At 45.0% G+C, this 26318-nt stretch overlaps 1 protein-coding gene across 2 annotated transcripts in view; it reads right to left on the reverse strand.

Annotated features, from left to right (window-relative positions):
- Positions 1-1886: 1886 nt before the first annotated feature.
- The window catches only part of ZHX2 (zinc fingers and homeoboxes 2), a 73501-nt gene continuing 49069 nt past the window's right edge, over positions 1887-26318 (reverse strand). For both annotated transcript variants that reach the window (XM_056485889.1, XM_056485888.1), the window contains exons 3-4: positions 8202-10887; positions 1887-3158 (exon numbers count right to left, since the gene is read on the reverse strand). In XM_056485889.1, the coding sequence (XP_056341864.1) occupies positions 8206-10698 (2493 nt within the window). In that variant the 5' untranslated portion in view covers positions 10699-10887 and the 3' untranslated portion in view covers positions 1887-3158; positions 8202-8205. The remainder of the gene's footprint in view (positions 3159-8201; positions 10888-26318) is intronic.

Consider the following 26318-nt stretch of genomic DNA (forward strand, 5'->3'; position numbering starts at 1 on the left):
TTTAAAGGTTCTTTGTGATCACCATTCTGTGATGCTCTTCTCTGTGGTCTCTCACTATTGACATTTAAAAAGGTTTCTGACATGTGTTATGTACTTGGAGCTCCCAGATCTCTAACATCAGTAAAGAGCTTCCCAGCATCTTATGGACCAAGCAGAAGTAATGCGTGTATATAATGAAAATCCATCCTCTTGTCAGCAAAAATTAGACAAAATGTAAAAAGTAGAGGCCACCTAATTCAAGTCATTACCAACTTCCCAGTGACAGATTTTTCTACAAGCCACATTTTAGTCTTGTACAAGTTTAAAAATCTGATTTATTTTTATTTTGTGTTTAACTAGATTTCTTCTGATTAGAAAACCCCACCACTTGGGTTTAAATGCATTGTGCAAGACACCAATCATCACCAGAGCAGCAGGGGCTGCTGGTGCTGGGATCCTGCCCAGGGAAGGCTGTCCCAAGCCATCTCCTCACTGCAGGGCTTTGCCAGGACAGGCCCTGCTGGCCGTGGAGCCAGGCTGCAGGGCTGTGTGGGAGCAAACTCGGTGTCAGCAGCCTGTTCTCATCGTGTGCAGCCAGAGCCCAAGGCCAGGGCTGTGCCCAGTGGCTGCCCTGCACAATGTCCCCATTGTCCCTCGCGCTCGGACTCTGCCAGACGCAGCCAGTGCCTCTATTAATTAAACACAAAGCCTCCAGTGCCCAGCTCCTGAACCCAGCCTGGCAGCCACACTGAAGCACTCTGGGGACCTGGTTGCTTTAAGCTCAGACTAAAGGGGGCCTGGGCTCCGCTTTCCTGGGGGCTGAGGTTTGGTAGCACACAGGACCTACCTGCACAATCCCTTAGTGCTACCAGCCTCTGCCCAGCCTGTTTGCTGGGGGACAGCTTCAGACTTACCATCTGTGTGATGACAGACTGCAGGGCACTGCTGTTGTTTTATTTGAATTGCAGAGATCTTAAAGAGCCCCAGTCCTGTGCCCTAATCCCCTGAATCTGGGATGCACAAATAGAGAAAACCCAGGTGTGTCTTGTTCTTCCTAAACTCCCTAGGAGCACTGCTGGTTAAGCAAAGTAGGTCAGTGCTCCAAACATACAGAAGTACAACACACACCAGACAGGAGAGATGCAAACAGGAATATTAAGCCATCAGGTGGCTGTTAAAAACTTCATAGGGCAATTAAAGTATTACTACCCTTTCATACAAGCAGTGGAAACAAAAGTGGCAATTAGTTTCAGTTACGGCTTTGGCGTTCTGACAAGCAGCTTCAGATGCATTTTCTTCTTGATCTCCTGACCTGTGCATCCATGACTGCCCAGGCATCTGCCTCCACTCCGCAGAAGGTCTGAGCTGTGTGTGATGGGACACGTGCACGGCCCCTGTCTGGCAGCCTGATGTCACTTCCATACCTTTTGCTGTTGACTTGTGACACACAAATGCAGCAAGTGAAGTGCTGCCCCATCCAGTCACTCCTCTTCAGCAATGAACCAGACAACTTTATTGCAAGGGAATTCACTTGTTGCCACCCACTACAAACTTCCCTCTACGCTTATATGTTGTGCTGGGTGAATCACAGGGGTGGTTTCATTCATTCAGTCTGTGAATCTGCAATCAAAATAAAAGGTGTTCCCTGAAGACTCATTCCCAGGCACTCTGCATCCTTCTTGCAGGAAAGAGCTGACTGACATGGGGGAATAAACATTAGTATTCATGAGTTCACTTTAATACATTTAGTATTTGCCAAGCCAAATACTGCAAAACCAGTAAAACCCTCATTGCACCTCTGAAAACATCAAGCTCCTGTGCACAAAGTTTGGGCTGAGGTTGGTGGGGCTTTGTTTATTTTTTTAGTTTTATTTATTTTAGAGTAAAACAAGAGTTGAGAAATAAAGTTACCAAAAATTTTAGCCTTTGTTTTATTGAGTTACAACAAATGAGCAACAAGTTAGAAAAGTTGGATTTATTCAAACTCCCTAGCATCCTATTTGTGCAGTGTACTGAAAGGTGGGCAAGTTTTCCAACCCACTGGACAGCTCTTACACCCAGGCTCCTGCTCTCCCTCCTTTCTCTCCTCACATGTGCACAGACAGACATCCCCACACAAATCCAAGTTAGCAGTATTTGAAAAAAAGTGCACTCAGGAACCTAGGAGTGACCTAAAAATTTAGTGGCAAGGGTTAATAAGAAACTTCTGTTGTGCACTAGAACGTCTAAAGCTGGAGAGCAGACTGCTGGTTATGGTGTCCATCAATGCACCAGCCAGAGAAACACAAGTAAGTTTGGATTATGAAGCATCTTAATTTCCTCATTCCAACCCCTCTGGGAGTTGTACTGCATGTTTAAACAAAAAGTGCTAAAAAAACCCCAAAAACCAAACCAATAATCAAAAAAAGGCATTCTAGCCAATTCTTCAGACACCCACAGCTGGGGCTGGCTGGTGAAAAGTGAAGTACCAGGAGCTGGAGAAGACTTGCCTTGTAGAAGCATGGAAAAGCAGAGATTTAAATACTTCAATCAGTAGCAGGTGGCCATAGAACAAAACAAAAAAGTCAAAACAACAAGAGAAAAAAAAAAAAACAAACCCCACTGCTCCAGAACATGTTTAACTGGTCTGAAATGTAAACTGGAGTGGGGATCTGGGCTCAGGTGTTGATCTGCACCAAGAGAACTCCAAAAGATTGGAACTCTTTCTTAAAAGACTTAGGAAAAAAAAAAAAAAAAAAACCAAACAAAAACATCTCCTTCCTCCACAAAAGACACTTCCCTCCCCCTAACCAACCCCAACATTTCTGAATTGCATTATATGCAAGAATAACTTGCACCTATTAAAAAAATTAACAAAATTTTTATGTTGTACAAATCTGTTCCAGTAGAGGAAGAGGCTGGACAGGAAAGTGGGTGGGAGAGAAGCTAAGAGAAAACTATGTACAAGGACCCTTTCCTCTTTCTTTCTTCTCTTTTGCAAAGCAGTAGTAGGACTCTGGCACTATCAACAATTCCATGATGATGCTCCATGAGAGTATTTCTCACAGTGCCTCCACAAGCGTGGTTTGAGACTTGGAGTCACAACACTCTCTCTCACCCAGGCAGGAAAAGAGAGTTTTCTTCTATTTTCAGACAGCATTTCCCCTTCAACATCAGGACAGTGCAGCTGAGGAGTACCCCTGCAAAAATTATAACAGCAGTGTATTATTTTTTAAGACACTCTGAAGTGTTTGAGCTGTTAACTATGATAAGAACTGGTTTACATCCCTGCACAAAAGGTAACACTATTTTGTGTGAGCTGTACCCTGAGGCCAATCCTTAGCACAGCCTCATGTGGAAGGTGTTGCATTTTTGCTGCATGTAACATCCAGCTAATAATTCCCTACAGACTTCTAACAGGGATACACTGTCCAGCCTTGGCAGAGCCTCTCACTGACTCAAAGATGATGTGCACACACATTTGGGGCAACTGCTTGTAACCACAGGACAGACAGTGCTAAAACCAAGAAGACTTCAGGTCTTTCTTCCCCAGTAAATCCCCTTGTATTCCTTTTTGTTTTACATGATTTTAGAAAGCTATACAAACTAAAAGACAATGGAAAAACTTGGATGTGCCTGTGCTCTGCAGAGCAGCTTCCTGGTTCTGCTATGACTCCTGTACCTACATAAAGGCTGCACAATTGGACCAGAGATTAAAAAAATGACCTCTCAAAACACAACCTTCAAATAGCCACCAATTCACATGTATCCCCAGTTCCCAGCAAAAAGCAAGGGCTCTATGACAGGGATTATACTCAGTTTTTCCACACTGAGGTGCGAACATGCAGGAAGTGCAAACATCCTCTTCACCCACCCTGCAGCAGTGCTCACTGAAACCTGAGCTAACTCATTATTTCACACCTCTTATGGATGTCACTATCTGGTCTGTTATTTCCCACAAAAGCAGTGAGCTCTATCTGCCATCTGCAATGCAGAAAGCCCAGGAAAAGGCCATAGGCTTGCACCAACATCAAGGGGAAAAGTCCTCCCCCCATCCCTGAGACCTTCCCACACAGGGCCCTGTTTGCCCTGACCCACTGGAAAATTTTAATTGCTGCATTGGGTCCCTCTGAAATCCTTCATTATATTAAAGCTTGGGTCTCTAATGCACCTCACTCATTTCAGGGGAAAAAGCCTGTCCTCAGCCTCAGCCTTATTCCCTCAAATATTTTAGGGTGACCTGAATTCTGCAAAAACCACTGGCCAATCCCATGCTGAGTTACTTCAAGACCCTGACTTGAAGCCCAGCACCAGTAGCAGTCACTACTGTGAGGTTTCTAAATAAAACCCTAAACCTCAAGAAAAGTGAGAACTTGGGCAGAAAAGCAAGAGACCCCAGTGATACTCACTTTTGGTGGTTTTGGACACTGAGGAATGCACTGGGTCATGGCAGACAAGTGATCTCAGCTCCTGCAACAGTGCAGAAGGGGCTGGAGATGCCCAAGGACCCAGACTGCCTCTGATGCTCAGTCTCATGCATTCAGTAGATGCAATAGATGACTGCCTCCAGGGTTTTTTTTTTCCTACTGTACAACCTTCACGTGTGGTTTGACTTTGGCAGATCTCCACAGAGCAGTGCTCACAGCCACCAAGATCCAGTGTGTTCAGCTGCCTCCTTCCCACCATGAGCCACAGGCTTTGGTGCCTGCATCTTGCAGGGCTCATGCTAAAAAAGGAGATAATGCAGTAACTCTGCAAAAAGACCGTTTACTGTGGAAAGGTGGTGATGGAGGAAAAAACCAAATCATTCTGAAAAAAAAACAAAAGCTGATTTTGGGAAAACCCCACAGGGAGACAACACTGAAGAAAGCCAGCAGAAGCTGCCAAGCACTCTGGCATGCTCTGGTCCTGTTCTCCTGTCTGAGCTGTAGTTGGCTGAATTATTCAGAACCAGTTTCTGTTTGTCGAGTTTGCACAAAGGAGGACAAGGGATCCAATTCTGACCTGGGCTGCAGAAGGCAGGAACCTCTCCCACTGATGGAAAGGGATTAAAGCACTCCTGACAGAGCAGTGGGCCTCTCTACAAGAGGGACACAAAGCTTCATGACAGGAACACTTTCAGAGGTGGCTTTGGTGCACCCTCCAGCAGCCACACATCTGAAGGCCTGGTACCCTATGGGGACAGGTCTCCCAGCCTCACTGTTCCAGAAAGCTGACCTGCTCCACGGAATAAACCCAATTCTGCCAAAAGCTTCAGATATGGACTCAGTAACAGAGCCTCTTCTTAGTCCTAGGATGGCATTGCAGAGCCTGGCATGAAACCTGCTCTCACAGAGGCCCACTCCCTTGTGAAATTCCCTCTAGCTGCAGCAGCAGAATCTGCTAAACATGAATCAGTTTTGGAAAAATCAGTTTTTTAAAGCATAAGGTCTGTCTAGGCTATAACACAAATGCTCTCTAATAGTTCCAAAATCTCCCCAAGCTACATACTGGAGAGGAGAGTGACTGAATGGTCTGGAAGAACCGAGGTTTTACAAAAGCTGCACACAAATTCAGTCAAGAAGGGTACAGAGGTCAATCACCAACAAACATTCACTTTAGACTACGTAGATCAAGCTGGCAAAACACCAGCACCATGAACATGAAAGGAGCATGCTTCTGCCTGGTGCACAGTTCAGCAGTGAAGGCTCACACTGACTGTGGCTGTGTGAGACAAGAGGAACCCCTTGTCAGCTCTTCAGTCCACCTCTTACACATGGCACCTGAGGAGCATGTCAGGAAAAAAAAAAATAATCAAGCTTTTATGACAACTGACAGAAACAAGCTCTCTGCCAGGTCATACAAAAGTCTCTGCTTTTGAGTCATAGCCTGCTTGCCATTTAGTTAACACCTTGTTAATTTAACACCAAAGTTTTAGCTGAACATTTCTAAGACTGGCTGCTCAATGAAAGCTTAGAAAATTAGCTAAGATTATTCTGTGAGTGCCATCAGTGTGGGGTATAAAGATTCCAAATTTTGTGTCACAATGACTGTGGCAATGCCTCCATGTGTGAGCACCACAGAGCAAGGCACCTGCATTTCTCAGCTGAGACTTACAAGCAGAATATAGGAAAAATAAAAAGACTTTAACTCCCCAGACCATCACACTGAGAAACTGGCAAGGAGCAGAGGACAAAATGGCCCTCTGACCATTACTGCACTCTCTTTGCAGAAGTCCTGCTCCAGAGCACCTTTTCTCAGTAGGTGCATTTTACACACAACCACCAGAAAGCTCCTCATCAAAAGGATCACTCAGCAGCAGTTTAAGTGAGATCAAAGTTCTTATAAAATTTCCTCTCTGATAACACTTGAGCACCTCCAGAGCCTGAAGCTTTATGGTGAATCTGTACCAGGGCACAGAGGCAGGAGGTTCACTCCAACACTGCTCACAAGCACAGAAACACAGGCACAAACCCACACTGCTGGAAGGGAGCTGCTGCACATCTTGGTTTCATAGGACAAGAAGTTTGTAAGAAACAGGTTTCAGGCAACTCCCCCTGCTCCTGCCTTCCTCCCCATCACCTGAGCCCCTGATCTGCTCCCTCTCCTCAGAATCAGTATTTGTAGCTGGAAAGGAAAATGTTCTGGAAAAAAATGTTCTGGAGAAAAGTAATCCCACAATGCATTTATTCATCACACATTTGACTTTAAAGAGCAGATCAGATCCTGGTTCTCCCTTCTTATGTGGCTGCACAACAGTGGCACCCCAGTGTGCCTCTGGCTGATGTTCCTACATCCTTCTTCCTTTAATCCCTGCCTTTGACACAGGTAACACCTGCTCCTCACATCCCTAATTATCAACTTTTCCAAGGATAATGCAGGACAGTGCCTTACAATGCAGCCTGAATCTTTAAGATATTTTGTTACATAGATGCTGTTATAACTTATTTCTCAGGATTAGCTATCAGAATTCACAATTTAAAATAGTACCACATCAGGGTTTTGTTCTGTTTTCCAACTCAGAAAATGTCCAGGAGACTCTTGGACAAGTATTGCAAATGGAGAAAGTGGATGCTAGCCAGCAGGGCTCACTACCAAAAACTGCACCTCTGCAACAGGTAGTTCAGTCCAAGTACTCGTAGCTACAGTAATTCTTAAATACAAGTGGAGGCACTTCTATCAGTCTTAGCTTTTGTATTTGTTTTTTTTTTTTTTTTAGATTATTTTTTTAAAGAAACACTAAACTATATTCTACGTATTTGATGCTAGAAAAATTACCAGTTCTCAAACAGGTGTTCTCTCACTATGCACTTTAATGTGGGATGCTGAGCTTCCTGTTGGGTAAGCTCTAAAGTTGTGGTTTAAGGAAACTCTGGATTCAGTTACACTGAGCACAAAATGTTACAGGCTCCAGTGAACTCAATTCCACATACAAGAAATACTGACAGTGTTTGCTCCAGATTTACACCTGTGCAACTGTGATCAGGAACAGTTTCAGTTCTCCAAATAACAAGTCCTTTCACTTTGGGAAAGATCATAAAATCCCCCCTGCTTAAAGCCAGGCCCTGCAGCTTGCTTTTAAATTCAAAATCCTGTGAAGAAGAGCTGCTAAACACCCACACAGCTTTAGTCTGGGGCATTTCCTAAGCCTCTAGTGAGAGCAAGCAGAACAAAGCAAGACCGGAGAGAGTTCTCACTTGCAAGAGGAAGAAAACACATTTGCATGATCCACTTCAGTCCCCATTTTTTTTTTTTTTGCCTGCTTTTGCATAAAGAAGCATCTGTGTCCTAGGCCCTTCCCCCAGTGACCTTTTGTTTTCAACATGGCAGGATGCGGCAGAGGAAGGACCTGAGATGCAAAAATAGGCACAGCCTCTATTCAGTGACCTCTCAGCAAGGGGGATATTAGCAACCAGTAATACTTACTATTTCCTTGTGGCTCAGCTAGCATGTTTGATGTAAAATGCTGCAGAGGTTATATAGGTTGTTTAAAGATAGAAGGTTTTAAGGTTTAATCACTTATTGCCAAAAGGGAAAAAAAAAAAGAAAAGAAAACTTCCCTTATCCAGGACTTGACCTACAAGCAGACAAGAAAGGCAAATGGCACTAAACCCTCCTCTACCATGCAGTTGGTTTTAATTTACAAGCAGAACGGGTCTCCCTTTTGTTCAGGCATGCAGCAGGGACGGGCTGCAGGGATTTACTCTGGAGCAGGGCTACAGACTGCTGGCAGCACCGTGCCAGGGCAGGCCCCTCAGCATTACCTGTCTATAGGTGGGAGGTGTCTCCAGCTATACTCCCAGAGTCCGGCTCGGGCAGCTCGGCGTGGTCCCCGGGGGCCGCGTGGCTCCAGCCGTCGCCGCAGTCCGAGGCCGCGTCCTCCTCGCCCAGCGTCACCTCCACCCAGCCGCCCTCCGCCGCCTCCTCCGTCTCCTCTCCGTGCCCCTCCTGGCTGCTGCACTCCAGCCTGTCCACACCCTCTGCCTGGTTCCCCAACAAAGAGTCTTTCAGTGGCTCGCAGTCTCGTTTTGCTCTCACCACTGGTTTCCCCCCATTCTCTTCATTAATTTTTTTATGCTCCTGGTAATGCTGCCGGGACACCTCGTTACCATTCTTTGGACTCTCCATGTGTTTTGAGCTCTTTTTCTGGCTCTGCTTGTTATGACCATCACCAGCATACTGCTGCTGGTACTGGTCAATCCATTTAAGTGACCCTGTTCTTAGTGAAGAGCGGTTTTCTTTGAACCAGCGAACTATTTCAGTTCTTGAGAGCCCAGTCTGAGATGCCAGCTGGTCATACTCCTGGGGTGATGGCCACTGGGTCCTTGCAAATGTGCTTTTCAATAGATGAATTTGCTCTTGTGTTTTCTTCAATGTGGTGGAGGACCCAGATAAAGCACCAGGGAGCTGAGAGCTACTCAAAAGTTCTGCCTGGCTTATTGCACCATTGGGAGTTCCTTGATCCTTATTTTTTCTGTATGATCCCATTGAGTCCAAGACAGCTTGCTCCATGCTGTCCCTTATCTTTCTCCTCTCAGAGAACCATGAATCTATCTCCCTCCTACTCAGCTTAGTTTCCACTCGAAGCCTGTCCAATTCCCCCTGGGTAGGAAAAGAGCATTTTAAAAAACTCTCCTCAAGGGCCCTAAGTTGCTCTTGAGATTTCTCTTTGAATCTCTGGGGAGTAAAATCTGTGTACGGGTGAAATGACCGGCCATGCCGACCAGCTGAAGGTGCTATTTGATCTTTCCCTAAAGCATCCCCAGGAATCTGCACAATGCCCCTCTGGCTTCTGTACCTGTGGTCACTGAACCACTTTTTGATCTCACTCCTGGAAAGACCTGTTGCCTCGATAAGCCGGTAGACCTCTGCATCATCAGGAAACTGGCTCGCCATGAAGCTGGCCTTCAGCTCTGCGATCTGCTCCTTGGTCTTCTTCCTCTCGCTGGCCGGCACCACGGGAACAGCAGTGAGCTTGGCAGGAGCCTCGGGCACCTGCACCACGTGGGGACGCTTGGCCTCGGGGGCACCTGACGTCTGCATTGTCCTCTTCTGCCCCTGGTTGGGGGCAACAGCTAGTGTGATTGGTGAGCAGGAAACAGTTGAACCATTCGACACAGGAGTCAAAACCAGGCCGGTCTGGCCCAGTATCTGACAAGGCAAAGCTGTCTGGATGATGGGCTGTGGCATTTTTGCAGTTGCCAAAGGAGCTGGCAGGACGGTGATGGTCTGGGGAACTGCCTGGATAGTACCATTGAACATCTTCTTCCTTGCTTCCTCCACTTCTTCGGGAGACCAACTTATGCCATGCTTCAAACGCTGTGTAGCAAACCAGATTCGGATTTGTTCCTCGGGATGTTTTGATGCTGCTGTCAACCACGACAACTCTGCTTGTGTTGGGTAAGGAAACTTATTAAAGGAGTTGATCATGGTTGCATTAGTGTCCAGTGCAGAGTTGTATTTGGTACTGTTCAGAGGGACTGGGACCTTGGGGACAAGGTTGATATTTGGTGGCAGCTGTACAGAGGGCATAACATGGGCCAACACATCATGGAGAAGGTCTCCATTTATACAGGCAATAGCCTCAGTGGCTTCAGTTATGATGCGGGGCAGAGCCCCATCCACGTGGTTTTCTGTGACTCCCTCTTCTGGCTTTTTAGATCCCTTCTTGGTTTCCCCTTTAGGCTTTCCCAGTTTCATCACTGGCACTTTATTTGCACTGATTCCCCCATGAAGTGAATCATCACACTCTGCATTTTCCAGCCCACTGCTTGTGACAGTGACATCGTTAGTGGTGGTCTCAATAGACTGCTCTAAAACAGTCTGATTATTGCGTTTAATTAATTTCAGTTTAAAGTTAGTCTCTCCCGGGTGGTATTTTGTGTTGTGGTCAGATAACGAATCGTATTTTTTGGTTGTGAAGTTGCATTCAGCACAGACATACAGGGGGTTGAGAATGACATTTGGATGCTGAGTGTCGACATGCTCTGTAAATTCATTTAGGTTTTGTGTTGAGTAAGGGCAGTACTTACACTCATAACCACCCTGGGGTTTCTTGGACTGATTCTCAGCTGGGGGCTTCGCCTCGACCACTTCGCAGTCTTTGACTGAGTTTTCTGAAGGCCAGGTTTTTTTTGAGTCCTGCTGTGATGCACCAGTGCCCTTGTCTTTAGGGGTCTCCACGCTCTCAGCACCCTCCTGCTCCACGACTTCCGAAGTTCGCACCATACAGGGAGTTGTGGACTTTCTTTTGCTGGCCATGGCAGCTCTGGCAGGGTGCTGTTGTCCCAGCTGGTGGCTCCTTTTGACAGGGTGAGCAACCAACTCGGTAGGTCTTGCAAACAGCTCCACTCCAAACCTCCCTGATTATTTGACTCTGTTTTGTTTAAAGAAATTCCGCCCTGGCTGTGACCATCAGCTCTGCCAGTAGACCTGTCAGCTGCATGACACCTGTGAAACAAAGCACACGTTGTTAGGCACTGATCAATGAAACACAGATTTAGCACAAAGCCACAGCTCAAGGTGTGCACATTTGCAAGGCATCTGCATGTTTTGGGTATTGCCAAACTTCCTCCTCCCCGTCATCGTTTTAAGAGCCAAGAATCTCCCCACAAAGAATAAAAGCAATGGGTAATTTGCAATGAAGTGCACCACAGGAAGAAAATGACTGGAACAAACAAGATGAAGAGACAGGGGATTTTAATTTCCACTAGACTCAGTGTGTTTAGCTAGGAAAAGAAGATACTGCTATAAATACTGCATCTTTTTATAGAAGCTGCAATTCTATTAATTACTATTTTGAAGCCTGTAGATTGGAAATTGAGTGTGATTTATATTAAACTTAATTACTTCCCACTGTCACTTACCTTGTAAATATCTCTACTAAATGATTGTGGTTACTAATGATGGGTGATTTCTATATAAAGCTATAGGATATGCCTTGGTTGTAAAAGTAATGGCAGAAAGAAGAGTTAATGCAAATCAACACTTCCAAAGGTCTGTGTTTTGAGAAAACGTAGGCCCAAAGAAACTCAGCAGATTTATGGAGGCCTATCAAGTCTTTTCCAGAAGGGAAGTTTCCTTAAAACACCACTTTTCACTCAACATTGACAGAAATAGCTACCAAAGGCCACTGAAGCTCTCAGACACCTTTTAAACAGGGTCCCTTTCTGTGACCCCACTGATAAAGTCTCAACTTGTGCATGTCACTCCCTACAGAATTAAAAAAAGCCAAACCAAAACATTTTAAAGCTTTTTTTTTTTTTTTTTTTAACCAAAGCACTTTCAAAAGTTCCCAAATGCAAGAATTCTCTAAAACACATTTTTTGAAGAATCTGAGTTGTTTTGAAGCAAACATCAGTCAGAACAAGCACAAATAAAAATTACACCAGCTTTTTTAGGATGTACCTGCACTCATCAGGACTGGAGGGAGAAAAAAAGAGGAATTTAGTTGTCAAAAGAGTTTCATTAATCAAAAAGAAAAAAGTCACTTCCCTATTTGACAACATGCTTTTTAAAATCACTGATTCCAATTTGCTATCCTGATCAGATGGTCTCTGGTTCCATAATACTTCTACAGTCTTGACAGAAAACTCAGAATTAACAATTAGGAAGTTCTTGGAATTGAGTGGGAGATGCACTGGTGTGTACAAGCTGGAGTAGTACAGAAAGTGGAGATTTGCAGAGTGGGTCAGGCCTGCACTGAATTCTGCAGAAGTGTTCTAAATGGAGAATTTGAACTAGAGGTCCAATGGAAGATACCCCTATCCACTGCAGTGAGGATACACTGGGTGACTTTTAAAGATCATTTCCAATCCAAACTGATCTCACATCTAACCAAATGCACATTTGCTTACTGTGAAGATTATAAGTGATAAACTGCATCCAGAACCAAGGACACGAAGATCTAACAAAATAAAATATCACTGCACTCACATCTGGACACATCCAACATCAGCAGACACTTCACAACCACCTGAGTGCTGTCCCTGTATCTGCTCCTCTTGCTTGAGCCTTGGCAAGAGAGAAACTGTGAAAGCAGCTGCCAGCTCCTCTCTCAGGTGTCTGCAGCTGAGGAACACCCTGCAGGTCTCCAGAGCACAGTGCTGCTGCTCTGCCCATCACAGGTCATACCATTGCCATGCATATGGAAACTCAGAATGATGTACTGCCAGAGGAAGCAGCTCCAGCTGGGGATAAGAGCAGGGATAGCAGCTTCCAGCTCCATGCACTCCAAACCCAGCATGGAGCAATTCCCCATACATGAAACACTCCACGTGGGAATTCACCGCACAGCACCTTCACAGACAAGGCTCCTGTAAAACTCAAGCTGTGACACACCAAACTCTCCATGGAGAAGCTCTCATGCAGACACTGTTCACTAAGGTGCAGATGCCCCTGCATCACTGCACAGTGCTCTGTGCTCACAGCCAGTGCCACCCCTGGCACAGCCCAGGCATGCTCCTGCACACTCGGTGAGCTCAGAGCACCTGGATGACTTCCAAGGGTGCACTTCAGCTCCAGGTGCTTCCCTGGGAAACACAGCATATTTGCTATTTGCTGAGCTCTGTGAAACAGGGATGGGGCTGCCCACAGGCTTATGGCTCTGCCCTGGTCAGGGTGAGCCAGTGCTATTTCCCCCTAACCTAAGGCCACCAACGTTGTCACCATCATTCCCCAAAGCATTTGCCTCTGAGCCAACATCTCCTTTTCTGTTTCCTTTTTTTTTCCTTCTGCGTTTTAATGATAAACAAACAGAAGAACGGTGAAAGCAATCATGCCTGGTTTTCTGTACATTTGTGCTGACTGACTGTTAAACTGGATCACACTGAATGTTCTCTATCATTTCCACATATTCCTTCAAAATTCCCCTTCTACTTCACCTCACAGTTGTCCTTCCACAGGTATTTTGGCAGTGATCTGTGACCTGCTGCATCCCACTGCAGCTGGGATCCAAAGCTAGAGACACAACTGTCCCAATACCCAAATTCCTGATCATCCATCTTTAACTGTGCTTGCTGAAAATTAATTACCTTTGAAGCTTCTTCTCCCTTATACCAAATTTAGCTGAAACAGGCCAAAAGATGAGAGACAGAGGCAGGATAGGCTCTGTAAGCCCAGCTGGTGCTGGAAGCAAGGTGCAGGTGATGAGGTCATCTCACTCTTCCCTGTGGATCCCACAACATTTGTGATACTGACTTTCCTAGATGAGGGAAGGGAGGTGCAAGGCAGTGTCCTGGGCCAGGGTACTGAGTGCCAGTGTCCCTGAGCCATGGCTCCTGGGATGCTCCTCTGAGACTTGGCTCTTCCTCCCAGGCCACAGCTGCACCTAATGGTCTGCTCCTGTTTTAATGCATGACCTCGTGCAAAATTCATGTGGCAACATCAGCAAAAGGAAGAAAATTCAAAGGACATCAAAGACAGAGCAAGGCTTATTTATATTTCACTGAACTCCCCCCTACCTCCACAGGAAAAAAAAAGCTAGGAACACAAAGGAATGCAATGGAAGAGAAAGAGTGGAGAAGGAGAAACATCTAGGTTACAGCTTTGAATCAATCACAGGTTTCTTAAAAGTCAGACTAAATGTTTTGAATTCCCCAGTCTCAGGAAGCTCAGCAAGCCCTCTGCTGCACCAAGCTCCCAATTCTTATGGGGACAGGAAGACTGGCCCCAAACAAGGATGTTCCAGTAGAGAGGAAGGACCAAGATCCCTTCAAAACATATCTAAGTGTGTGGAAAGATGAAAAATTGTCTTATAGAAAATTTCACAGATTGTTGCTTCTCTTCCATCTTCCTTTCCACAGAGTGGTTTTCTGCATGTCTAATTGTTGGCTTTCTAACCCTACACTTTGAGTAGATTTTTTTCTGCCACATGAGAATTGTGATGCACCACAGAATTTGCACAAGTCAAATGCTTCTTTTTAGAAGTCAATGAAAGAAACAAATGACTTTTAATCTAAGATGTGTAGTTTTGGACACTCATAACTAGCTACAGACTGTCCCTTTGACCCACACCCTGGATGATGGGGAGGAGAAGCTCAACACTTACCTGAGCAAGGAGAGTTTACTGGCATCTCCAAGCAGTAGCTCCTCCAGGAACTCAGTAAGGATGTCATTTGGGATAAAGCAATAGAAAGTTCCAAAAGAGGATTGGATCCTCCCCTCCCTTCCAAACACATTGGGAGGTACATCATATACATTTGCAGGGACTGCCACAGCTCATCCCAGAGAAAGCATCAAGAGCACCTCACAGCTTGCAAACATGAGCCACTTGCCAGAAGATCAAGGCCCCAGCAGACACCTTTGAATATGCAGTGTTGCTCCTGACAAAACTGATAAATGGTGCCACTTCAGCTCCTCCCAGGCAATGGCACATCCTGATGGGAACCTGAGCTGCACTTTTATCACCTGAGCCCTGTCCACAGCACATGCATTCCTAAAAGGGGCAAAATCCACTTCTGATATTCAGTGTGGGGCTGCACAATGGTCAGGTCACCTTCCAGCCCTAAAGCTGGCCCTGTTCTCCTTATGTTTAAGGACTGTGGAAAAAACCTCTTTTTTTTGGGCTGCTGCCACTGTGGAGTGTCCACAGGCGTGAGGTGCAGGGGTGCTGCCTTGTGAGCTCACTGTGTACTCACTGGGCATGGGGAGGGAACACAGTCCTCATCCCTCCAGCTCATAGGCCAACATCTCTTGCTTGTCTCTCTATACTGCAGGGGGTTGGAAAAAAAAAAAAAAAAAAAATCTCATTTTTTAATTTTCTTTTTAAAAGAGCAAATGCACAAAGCTGCAAAAGGCAACCAGGAGAAAACCAAAAGTGCTTGGCTCCAAGCAGAATCTGTCATTGTGAATGTGGTTTAAACCAAACTACAGAAAACCTGTGTGCAGGAACAAAAGCTTTCAACTTGTTTTTCTTCAGCAAAGCCACCCAGGACAAGAGCACACAAGCCAGATGCAATGCCTTCTTTTAAACTTATCTCCCCAAAAGTGTGTCACAGCACTTATGAGTGAGGCCCTAACTTGTCTTCATTTAGTTCCTGAAATTTGTTTAAATAATGAAATGATCCAGCCACAGTCCTCTGATCAATCAAACCCCTGTTAAATCAGCTACAGAGCAGCTGACCAGAGAATGAAGTGGGATCTTAATGGCAACTCTGTACAAGACTGAGGAAATACCAGATTTCCTGTCTGGTCACCTGCCCCAGACTGGGGAAACTGCAGAGAGTCACTAAAAATAATAAATTATGTTTTGAGGCCTGGCTGGCACTGGAAAATACTGGCCTGTGTAAAAATGCCACCCATCAGCATAAGGTAACTGTACAGTTCAAGCCAAGGGATGATAAAAACAAATCCAAAAGGTTTCTCTTGCTCAATACTGAAATCTTCACTCTCTCCCATTTTTACCTTGTGCACAAAGCTAAATTTTACACCCTACTTCCACCACAACAAAAGACAAATATCTGGGTAGAAACTGAACTCCTTTTCTGCACTGCTGCTCCCACAGGCTCCTCCAAGGTGGTGGCAGAGCAGGAATTTTCCATGGCACCTGGACACAGCTCAGTTGCACAAAGCATCACTCAAAACCCTGTGAGCTGTGTCTGGGGAAGTGGCAGGGCAGGGGGAGACAGGGAGAGATGCTGCTTGTTTTCCCTCATACCCCAAAACATGACTGAGTCTGCAAAAGGCTGTCTAAAGACAACCAAATTTAAAGAAATGTCTAATTAAAAAGCATGGAAAACTAATTTTAGCAGAAAGGAAAATGCACATCAGAAATATCACAGCTTTGTGCTGCATCTTGCTTTCAGCCAAGGGCTGGAGTAAAGCAAATAGAGGCTGAGAGAGGTTGAACCTCCCAGGCAGTACAAATGAATCTTTACTTTTCACAGATAAAGCTGACTTTTAAAACAAACAAACAGAAAAAAAAGCCAAGCACTTCAGGGACACTTGTGAAATTTGCCAGTAAAATCTTTCTGTATTTTTTCATCTTGCTGCATTGTTTGCTCTGCCCTGTGCTGGCAGAGAGTTCCCAGCACCTGGCCTCATTTGAAAATGAACAGTGGGAAAACCACCAGCATGAGGATAACTGCAAATAAACACACAAATATATAGCAGTGTTCATTTGCAAGGGCTGGCTGGTATTTGAAGAGGGTGGAAACATTTTATTGCTTTGCTGCTTAGGAGCTCAGTCTCCACAAACAGCATCCTCTGCTACACAGGACAAGCAACAGCAAATTACACCCCTGTAATTTAACACCCACACCCCCCTTGTTTGAGCATGGCATTCAGTATCACAAAGATAAGAACTCCTCCTTACAGCTTTCCCACTTCCCCAGCCTGAGGACACAGCAGAAGCAGCAGGAGGAACACAGCACAGAGCTCACTTGTTGGGCACAAATTGTTCCCTGGGTGCCTTTGGAATACCATCCCACTGAGGTATCTCCAGTAAGTGGATCTCAGCAAACCCCACCACAGATGCCATGCTCTCCCTTGGACCTGCAAACACTGCAGGCTGATTTAAAGCAGACACACCTGCACCAGCCTTCTTCCTGAGCTGAAGGATTCACCACCCCTTCCAGGACACGTGTTCAAGCACATGGTGATGGACCTCAGTGACTCTGCTCATTCCTGGGTATCTCCAGCCATCTCCTCTCACAGCCTTCCAAGCCTGTGGGCCCCTGACTTCCCCAGGATGCAAATGCTGTGTCTCTCTGAGTGTGCTGGATTTTAACACAACCCCAGCCTGCATGCTGCCCAGAAGTCATGCTCGAGCTCAGAGCAGAGCAGAAACTGACTGCTATTACCTGACAGCACCATAAACCCCCTTGGCTCTTTGCCCACAAAGGCTGCAGCAATGCAAACACAAGCAGCACAGGGCAGAGCTGTCATCCTGCTCCCCCACCAGAGATGATGAACTCACATTCATTAAAGTTGCAGTAACATTTTTCTCCTACAAATACAAGGATGAGAGGGGAGATACACATTTCATGGTGCAAAAAAAGGAACATGCCTAGGGTGATGTTCTTCCTTCCTTACAACTGTTTTCAGCATGCAGCTGCTACAGTAATATCAAAAAGCACATCAGCTAGCACAGCAAAAAACATGCTGTTGCTCTCCTCTGTGATAAAACACTTTAAAACATTGCTTAATTACATACAGAAGAATAAGCAGAAGCAAACCAGGGCAAATAATTCCTGCAAGATAGATTGGGACTGTAACAATTTACAAAAAAAACCCCACAAAACAAAACAAAACAAACCCACACAGAAAGAAAGGCAGGTTTTGTGAATTAGGGCAGAGCTTTTAAAACAGCATTTAAGTCAGACCAACACTGAGCTCCAACACCTCTGCAGCTTTTTTGTGAGCTGAATAAATTCCAATTAAATGGGTGGGATACAGATTGTTATAGCAATAATTTTTGCAGACTTGAAAAAATAAAATTGAAAGTTTGCATATGTTGGTGTAGACATTTCTAATGATAAGAAAATTCCCACACAGAAGTCTATAACAGGATGCCAGGACCATGAATATTTTTCTACAGGAAAGCAGCAACTGATAATTTTTCTTTCTTTTCAGGGTCAGAGACTCACACCTTTCAAAGATGATCAGCAAACCAAACTGCCTCTGGGACTCCTGACTTCCCCAGCAACAGGTCCTGTGAAACTGGATGTCAACACATAAATGGGGGCAGAAGCAAACCCAGTGCACATCCCACCTCTGCCCTGCACCCCCCTGCAGCAGTCACTGAGAGACTGTAAAACACAAAGATAAAACAAGAATCACAAGTTTTGGTGGGCTGACGGTAGAATTAAAGAGTTTTCTAAAGGCACCAACAGCTGTAGAAAATCCTGTAGAACTGCATGATGAAATTAGTCACATGAAAGCTGCCTGTTAACATTAACAGCTCATCTATGAGGTGACCACTGTGTAGAGTTAGAAAAACTTACTCTGAAGAAAAAAAAAAAAAAAAAAAAGAAGGATATTTTGAGAATAAAAAAAAACAACAAAAAACAACCCTTTGTAGGCTTCACCAGAATCGGTTGTGTGGCAGCACCATGCAATAGGCTTATTTCAGAGTACACTGCTAACAGGCTGCTCTTTTGAACTAAAATGTTCCCATTCAAGCTGCTGCTAAGCCAAAGATGTGGGGAGAATGGTGGCATGAACACAAGAGGCAGCCCCTTCCCAGGAAAGGGGAAGTTGAACACTGCACGCTGGGAATTTTCTATATAAGTACCAATCTGCAATCACTAGCTTGTACTTTTTTCCCCCCTTCTTTTAAATGCAGGCTTAAATCTGTTGCTAAAAACTGGATTAGGCCCAACTAGCCTTTTTGCTTTCTGAAGAAATCTACTCGTGGTTAGAAATTGCACTTCACAAACTGGTTCATGCCCTGAAAAAATACTGATATTGTAGCAACAGTCCCTCATTCCACCCGAATTAGTGGCTTTAGCGAAGGCAGGAGCTGATCCTTCACACACCAGAGCAGGGGTTAGAGCACTGCAGTGCCAAGCTGGGGACAAATCCAGGTTTCCTTGCTTCCCAGCCACTGCCTTCTCCTCCAGAATAGGGGCTGGCAACCCACAGCCCGCACACGAAATGGACACGTGGGTAACTGTGATCCCTGCAGCTCCCACTGGTTTAAGCTGGTGCAGCCTGGGAAAAGCTTTTTTTAATTTGTGGTGTGTGTTTCTGCCAGCAGCACGTGCATCCTGCCCTGCAGAAATGCGACCTGGCTGGAGCTCTGCTCTGGAGCTGCAGATGCTCAGGCACAAAAGGACCCCAAACCCCAGTGGCTCCTGTGCACTCAAAACCCAAGAGGTTGGAGAGGATGCCCTGCTGAAGCCTTGCTCTCTCCTTTGAGAGGCAGGAATTCAAACTGAGCTCCCCCAAGCCAGATGATGCACACACAACCCGTGCAAGGCACAGTCAGATACACCAGCAGATGCTCCCAACACCCACAGAGGGGCTGATCCTCTGTCCAACACCCTCCACTGGTGGCTTCCAGGGCAGCAAGCTCCAAAATAACAATCATGTACCCTGTCAAAATTTTCTCCTTTAATCAGTGGTGTGTTCAGTTTTCACTCCTAGAGTGGGTACTTGCATGTTCAGAAGAGAGAAATAAAGAGCAACAGACTTCTTACAATAGAAATAGAAAAGCTATAAAAACATTCATTCTAATAAGTTTAATTACTTGTCTGTGCAACTCATTGAGTTCTCATCATTGGACTAAATTAAAGTCACTGGATAGAAATAATTTTTCATATTAAGTTTCCATCCAGCATCATGTGGTAGGAAGACAAGAGACTCACAGACACAAAGTAAAAGTTATCTGTAGACATTACCTTCAGTTAGTCAGTTAAACTCTGGATGTGTGAGTCTTTTATTTCATGCAGAAAAAAAATAGTTTATTCTGTTAATGTTCAGCTTCACTTCTTTTCAAATACTCTTTAAAGAGGAATACTTTTTCTAGGAAAAAGGTGGGTATGTTAAAGTAAGTATTCTTTTCTTAGAACAGTTTTTAGTAATCATTTCTTCTTTGTTTAGATCAAATGTCTTAACAGCAACATCTGGTCCACTTTCTCCTTCATCTCATCTGTCATTCCAAAACACTACCACCTAGACAAGGAACAGCTGTACACACTTCCAATGTAACTATGTATTTTATGTATTATTGTTCCTCTCTTCAAATTTATTGTTATTATAAAGATACCAAGTTAAATTCTTCCAAAGCAGAAAGAAGATGAGCTGTGACAGAATCAAGACATTAGATTCTTTTACTTTGCTTACAAAACTTAAGCAACAGAGCAGAAGTTTTCCTGCTTTAGTCCTCCTTACACTACTTGTCTCCCTTCTCAAATTCTGCTCTGGGAACCACAGCACCCTGCCTTTTGTCAGTTGGGTGTCAACTTTTTCTAAATAAAATTATCAAGGCACTCAAACAGTTTTGCAGGTGAATTGCAAAGGGGAAAACAATAAAAATCACATGCATGTTTCTAGGTGTCCTTCTTACAAGGCTGCAAGGTAGAAATGAGCTCAGCAAAACCAAACCCCAAAAGCTTTCACTTCTCAAGAAGCAGCTCCCAGAGGTCTGCAGGTCTTGGCTCTGACACATACAGGGCACACACCACAGCAGGAAATGGGAAAGCACCAGAGGACCTGATGGAGGGGAAGGAGAAAAGGCTAAGGAAGGCCACAAGACTGTTTTGGTGACCACTTCTAAGAAGTGTTTAGATTTGAGGGTGAAAGAAAAGAGAAGAAATTTCTGTCACCAGCATGTCATGTCTGGATGAGACAAGCAGCAAATGCAGCTATAGGGGGTTTGAGCCAACTCTGTTTGTCCAGCATGGGAAGCAGCCTTTCCATCAGCCCCACTCACCACAACTGCAGGCTGAAGGAGTCTGTGGAAGTCCCAAGAGAGAGGAAGGAGCTCAACAGTGAACAGAAAACATTAGTAACCCATGTCTAGCTGCACAGCTCCCCGTTTGAGTCATTCACAATGCATTAGAACAATGCAGATGGTTTGTGAGCTGTACAGCTGATGAATCACTGCACCTCTTCCCTCCCTCCCCAACAGCCTCTGTGCATCCTCATGTTCCCCAGTGAGAGCACAGACTGGAGGATAACACACTGCAAGCAGAGCAGCACGGTGTCTCCTCCCACAGGATGGCTGTACCTGTGGCACACAGGCACTGCTGCTCTCTCCTGCCCCAATTCCCTATCCACTCACCTACACACTGGTGAACTCAACAGTTATTGCTCCAGGTTGTCTTGACTGACACTGCTGAGAGAGTCTGAACCTCTGCACCACTGGGAAAAGCTTCAGTGCACAGTAATTAAATAAATAAATATAATAAATAAGTAAATAAACATCAGGTCTGGCTTATAAACTACAACAACCAAAATATTCATTTCCTGTATGGAAACTCCTGAGTTACAGTACCTATGTGCTATTGAAGGAAGAAGCCCAAAAGCTGGGTTTGGGGTACAAAGATGTGCCTTGAAGCCCACACACTGAATACTTGCACAGTGATGAAATGGGAACATTTCACCTCAACACTTCCATAAGCAGGAATTTAGACACACCTCTTTCAAAACAAGACCACTCCTGCAAACTGCCACACAACTTTCACAGGACCTGAACACCAGTGACCTCCAACTCAGCCAGGGGATACCAAACAAATCTGATATCCAAGGCACTTCAGGGCAGCTCCAGTTTTCAGCACAGAGTCAGCTGTTGGCCTAACTCACACAGTTCAGTGATCTGCTCTATCAGGAGACTCCTGTGATACAGATGAACCCCAGTATTGCTAGGAAGAGACCTGTTTCTCAAACCTGACTCAATTTTTTCATGACTATAGCCAGACCCCAATCTCCTAGCCAAGACAGACAAAAAGCAGCACGTGGGAAAGTTGACTGCTGCTGGTTAAGAGGAGTGAGATGCTTGGGAGAATTGCAAAGGCAGTGCTTTGCATCAGTCTGATCTCCTCAGCTTGCTGGTGATGAGCAGATTTGGTTCAGCTGAGGGGCACTGCAAGTGTCTTGCTGTAAATAATTTTCATTCACTCTCATCATATCATATTTCATATTGCCTTTTGTTGTGCTCTATTTGCTTAAAGAAAAGGCTGTTTTAGAAGTGGCCTTGTATCAGACTGTGAAAAACACAGGCTCACATTTAGAGGCTTTTCTTCTCCAAAAGCAGTGATGTGGCTTCCACCCACCATGTAAAACAAATGTCTTTTTTAGGTCCTTTCCCCTCATGTGGGAGTCTGCCTTAGATAGTTAATGACCCGTGGTGATCAGAGGATCCCACTGGTCCAGTATTTGGAGGCTTTACAGCTGTTCAGATACCTATCCTCACAGCAGGCTTGTGAGTTCAGCCACTGCTATTATTCCCATTGCCCAAATGGACAATTAAGGCATGAAGAGAGCATGGCAGAGGCTTTGCTAAATGGGCAAGTCTATTTAGAGCTTGCTGCCACCAAAACTGGCTATCAGAGTGCAAAAATCATGCCTTACCCAAGGTCTTCAGCAGGGCTGCAAACTGCATAGAGGCTTTTGGTTACTGCTCCAATCTCCAGTAAATTCAGGTTACCCTCCCAGCTCACAAGTGGAAAATATGTGAGAGCCCCTGTGAAAGCAGCTGGTACTCATAGATTAGGTCCCAGCAAAAAAGCACCAAAGTCACAAAACCACCACAACTTTCACCAGGAGGTTCATGGCAGGAAGCAAAAGTCTAAAGATAAAAGGTCTGAACTCTTCTGCTTTCTCTCAGAGATCACTCACTGGGCCAGGTGCACATATACAAGAGAGAAGCTTCTCCACCAAGCTTGCTAAACCTCCCCCTGTCCTCACACAAAATAAAACCTGCCTTCCTCTGCAGCTGCTGCAAAGCTTAGCACCAGCAAACCACACCAATTCCTCCTGGTCTTCCCTTTGCTTCAATCCTACAGTTCAAGAACTATTCCCCATTCCACTTTTTGCCAAAATTCTGGAGAAAACAAGTATTTTTAGAGGGGGTTTTTACGTAGTAGAGATTTTTCTCATGACAATCCCATCTCACACAGTCTGTGAGCACCAACAATACTTGTTCCCTTCTCTCTCTGAAGGCCCTGGATGAGTTGACCCACACTGTTTTCAGTCCAGAGGATACTTTTTTTTCCTGCTTGTTGGTGATACAAGCTGAGCATTCCTAGCATGCATCACATTATTCCTTGGTCAGTTCCTCAGTCAGCTGTGAGGTCTAATGCTGACAAAGTGACCATCTAAAAGATGCTTAGTTAAACTGTCTTCTGTCATTTTAATCACGAGCTGTGCTGTGCTCGTTGAAGTTGTTTTACTGTATCTGCTGTACTACATCTCTTGCAATTCCCACTCAGATCACCCCTCCATCTAATTTTCCCCTTATCACCTTCAAGTTTTATCTCAGGGCTTTGTTTTCAAAGTGTATTTAATTATTTCTCCTCTTAGTAAGCACCCAGTCCTCACACACATTCAAAACACTTTGTTCTAGTGCAACCCTATAAACTGTGTGACAGAGAACCTGAGACACAATACACAGCAAGTCCAGCAAGATCCTTTTGAAACACTTCCATGCTTTCCCTTCACTGCAGGTTACATAACTCTTTCCTCTTAGTGGGCATTTGAGGCATCTAACACAAGACCAAGACACCAACCCCTGTCTGCCATCAGAAACCACCTGAATCATCACTGATGTTCCAGATGTCTACACCCTATGAAGTGACATTATTCTGGTTTCTTCAGTCGTCCAACAAATATGCTCCCCATCAAATATTTATTTTCCTTAGGAAAATCACTGATTATAAATATAATTTTTAATTAATCCCCCCAAAAGCCAAAGAGAACCCCCAGAACTAGAAAGCCTTTCAAAACTGTGCTTACTGCTGGGGAAAAGGTCTGTCCTGGCACAGAGCACACTGAGGTTTCGGGTGGGAATGGACAGGGTAAGCGTCCCTACAGGCACACAAACGCCATTTCCCTGCAGATCACGGGGCCAAAGGAGCTTCCTCTCCCTCCCTGCAGCACCCTGGCTGCTGCAGTTTGTCACAGGGCAGGGCCAGTGCCCTCTGAGCACAGTAACAGCTCTGCAGAGTCTGGCACGGCCACAAAGGACCTTTGTCCGTGCCAGAAGTGAGCACACAGTGCAATCCTTCCCCCTTGTCACACAGGGCTGGGTTAGCAACACTCCCAGTGACTGCAGCCCACAAACACATCACTGTCCCCCTGCCCAGCAGGAGATCCCCTTCCCACACCAGTGGGGACCAGAGCTGCTTTGGGAGCCTTGAATTCGGGTGACCTCTACCCAGACCTGTGCACAGGTGGGTCTGAGTGAGCGCCACAGCTCTGCACAACTTCCTCCACCTAGATACTACCAGACCACCTCAATATAAGTGTCTCCAATTTCCAGGTATATTCTTGTCTTCAAGAGGCCAGAAACTTGGCAGACTGATCTGATCTCATCTAACAATACATGATTCCTTTGTGCAGCATTTCTCTGTTTCTGTTTGATCTGCCAGCCTGTGTGTGGAAGTATATATAACTTCTTTTTCAATAACTTTTTTCCAACTCTGAATCCAGCCTGTCCCGCATTTCCCTCAACTGACCCTTGAAATGAGAGTCCCTAGACCAGGACAGGAGCCAGCTGGAGCTCTGGGGAAGGATGCCAGCATGGGATGTAGGGGACAGAGGATGAGCACACCCTAACACTATGCTGCTGGAAAAAGTGGGATTTAGCAGGATGCAAATGTCTCTGCATTTTTATTTCACTCCAGAAATACAAAGAGGAAATTATTACTGAATCATTCACAAGCTACTTAATATCCCAATTCAAAAGAACCAGGGATTCTTCTGGAAATATACAGTGAAAGAGAGTGAAAAGGATCTCTGGAAGTAAGATCTGGTATGTATTAAAAATAGTAGGAATTGACACAGTTGTAAATACAATGAGATTAGCACAATCCATGCCTTTGGAGACCTTTTCTACAGCACATGATACAAAGGACGACTTTTTTTTTTTTTTTTTTTTTTTTTTACACAAAGAAGGAATGTTTTGTTTCTTCTAGTTCCCATTCTAAACATCAAGCAATACTGATCAAACCAGCTCCTACTCTCATAACTGAGTCTAATCTGGACCAGCCATAGCCTGGATGCTTTGGCACAAAACAGCCCTGGAACACCCCTTACAATCCCAAACCACAAAAGTAACCATGTTTCACATGGAGAAATTATTACTATATTGAGGAATAAAATGCCAAGGAAAACAACAAGTGAAGAACTGCTTAATCTCCCATTCATTTATTTCTAACCAGTGGAAGGGTTTGCCATCAGAACACCTAAGTGTAGCAAAGTACTTGGCAGCTGCCTCCTCCCACACGTTTTAATCCCAGGATACCTCCCTATTCCCAGCTCTGGCTCAGAGCAGGCATCAGCCTCTGTCTCCCTGGTGCTTGGATTTCCCCTAGGGCTACTTCAGAGCTCCTCCAGATGAAGAAACTGGAACAATGATGCTTGAGCAATACTTGAGAAACACAGAAAGGGAGAACTGCTCCATAAAACAGTTTCTCACTGAAGGGTACTTGTTTAAATCTTTTTTTTTTTTTAAGGATTTTTTAAAACTTAGTATCTTCTCTTGTTTCTGGGATGCCAGGACCAGGCTTGCAGCAGTGTGCTCAGGGCTTATCCTATACTCACCCCCACCATCTCCAGCAAACCTTCCTCCTTCCTGCTCTCTCAGAGCTGCAAAACAGGCTCCAACCATCCAGTCATCAAAATCCAATTACACGCTTTATATATAAGTATACAATATTATATATACACCAATATTCAATATTTGTTTGCCAAAACACATATGTGCTCCTTCTAAGGGAAGGAACAAAAAAAAAATCCTTAATGATATAATTTCAAGGGACACTGATTCTGTGACCAGCTTGTGTTAATTTAGATGGTCACCTAGTTTTAAAATGCTTGTGAAAATTCTTCTCTTGAAAAGAACCAACCACCAAACACTCCACTATGAACTCTGTGCAACGTGGCAGCTCTTTCCATGGCAACCCACCAGCACCAGGCATGCTTCTCTGCACAGAAAGGAGGGCAGGGAGAGCCTGCTGCAGAGCTGTGCTGTCACTGCCATCCTGGCAGTCCTGTCAGCCCTGGGAACCTGGGGAAGGGCAGCACTCCACAGCCTCCCTGCTGAAACGTGCCTCAGCTCCAGCTGTGCACCAGCTGCTCCAGCACCTGCAGGCTGGTTGGCTTTGTAAAGCCCAATCCATGCATTCTGTTTCCTAAACAGCATGAAATATTACCTTTGTACCCCCACATCATTCTCCACACAGAAGGGAGTGGAATGGAGGCAAGCAGGCCATGCT

This window comes from Oenanthe melanoleuca, chromosome 2, assembly GCF_029582105.1.
Source record: "Oenanthe melanoleuca isolate GR-GAL-2019-014 chromosome 2, OMel1.0, whole genome shotgun sequence".
NCBI lineage: Eukaryota > Metazoa > Chordata > Aves > Passeriformes > Muscicapidae > Oenanthe > Oenanthe melanoleuca.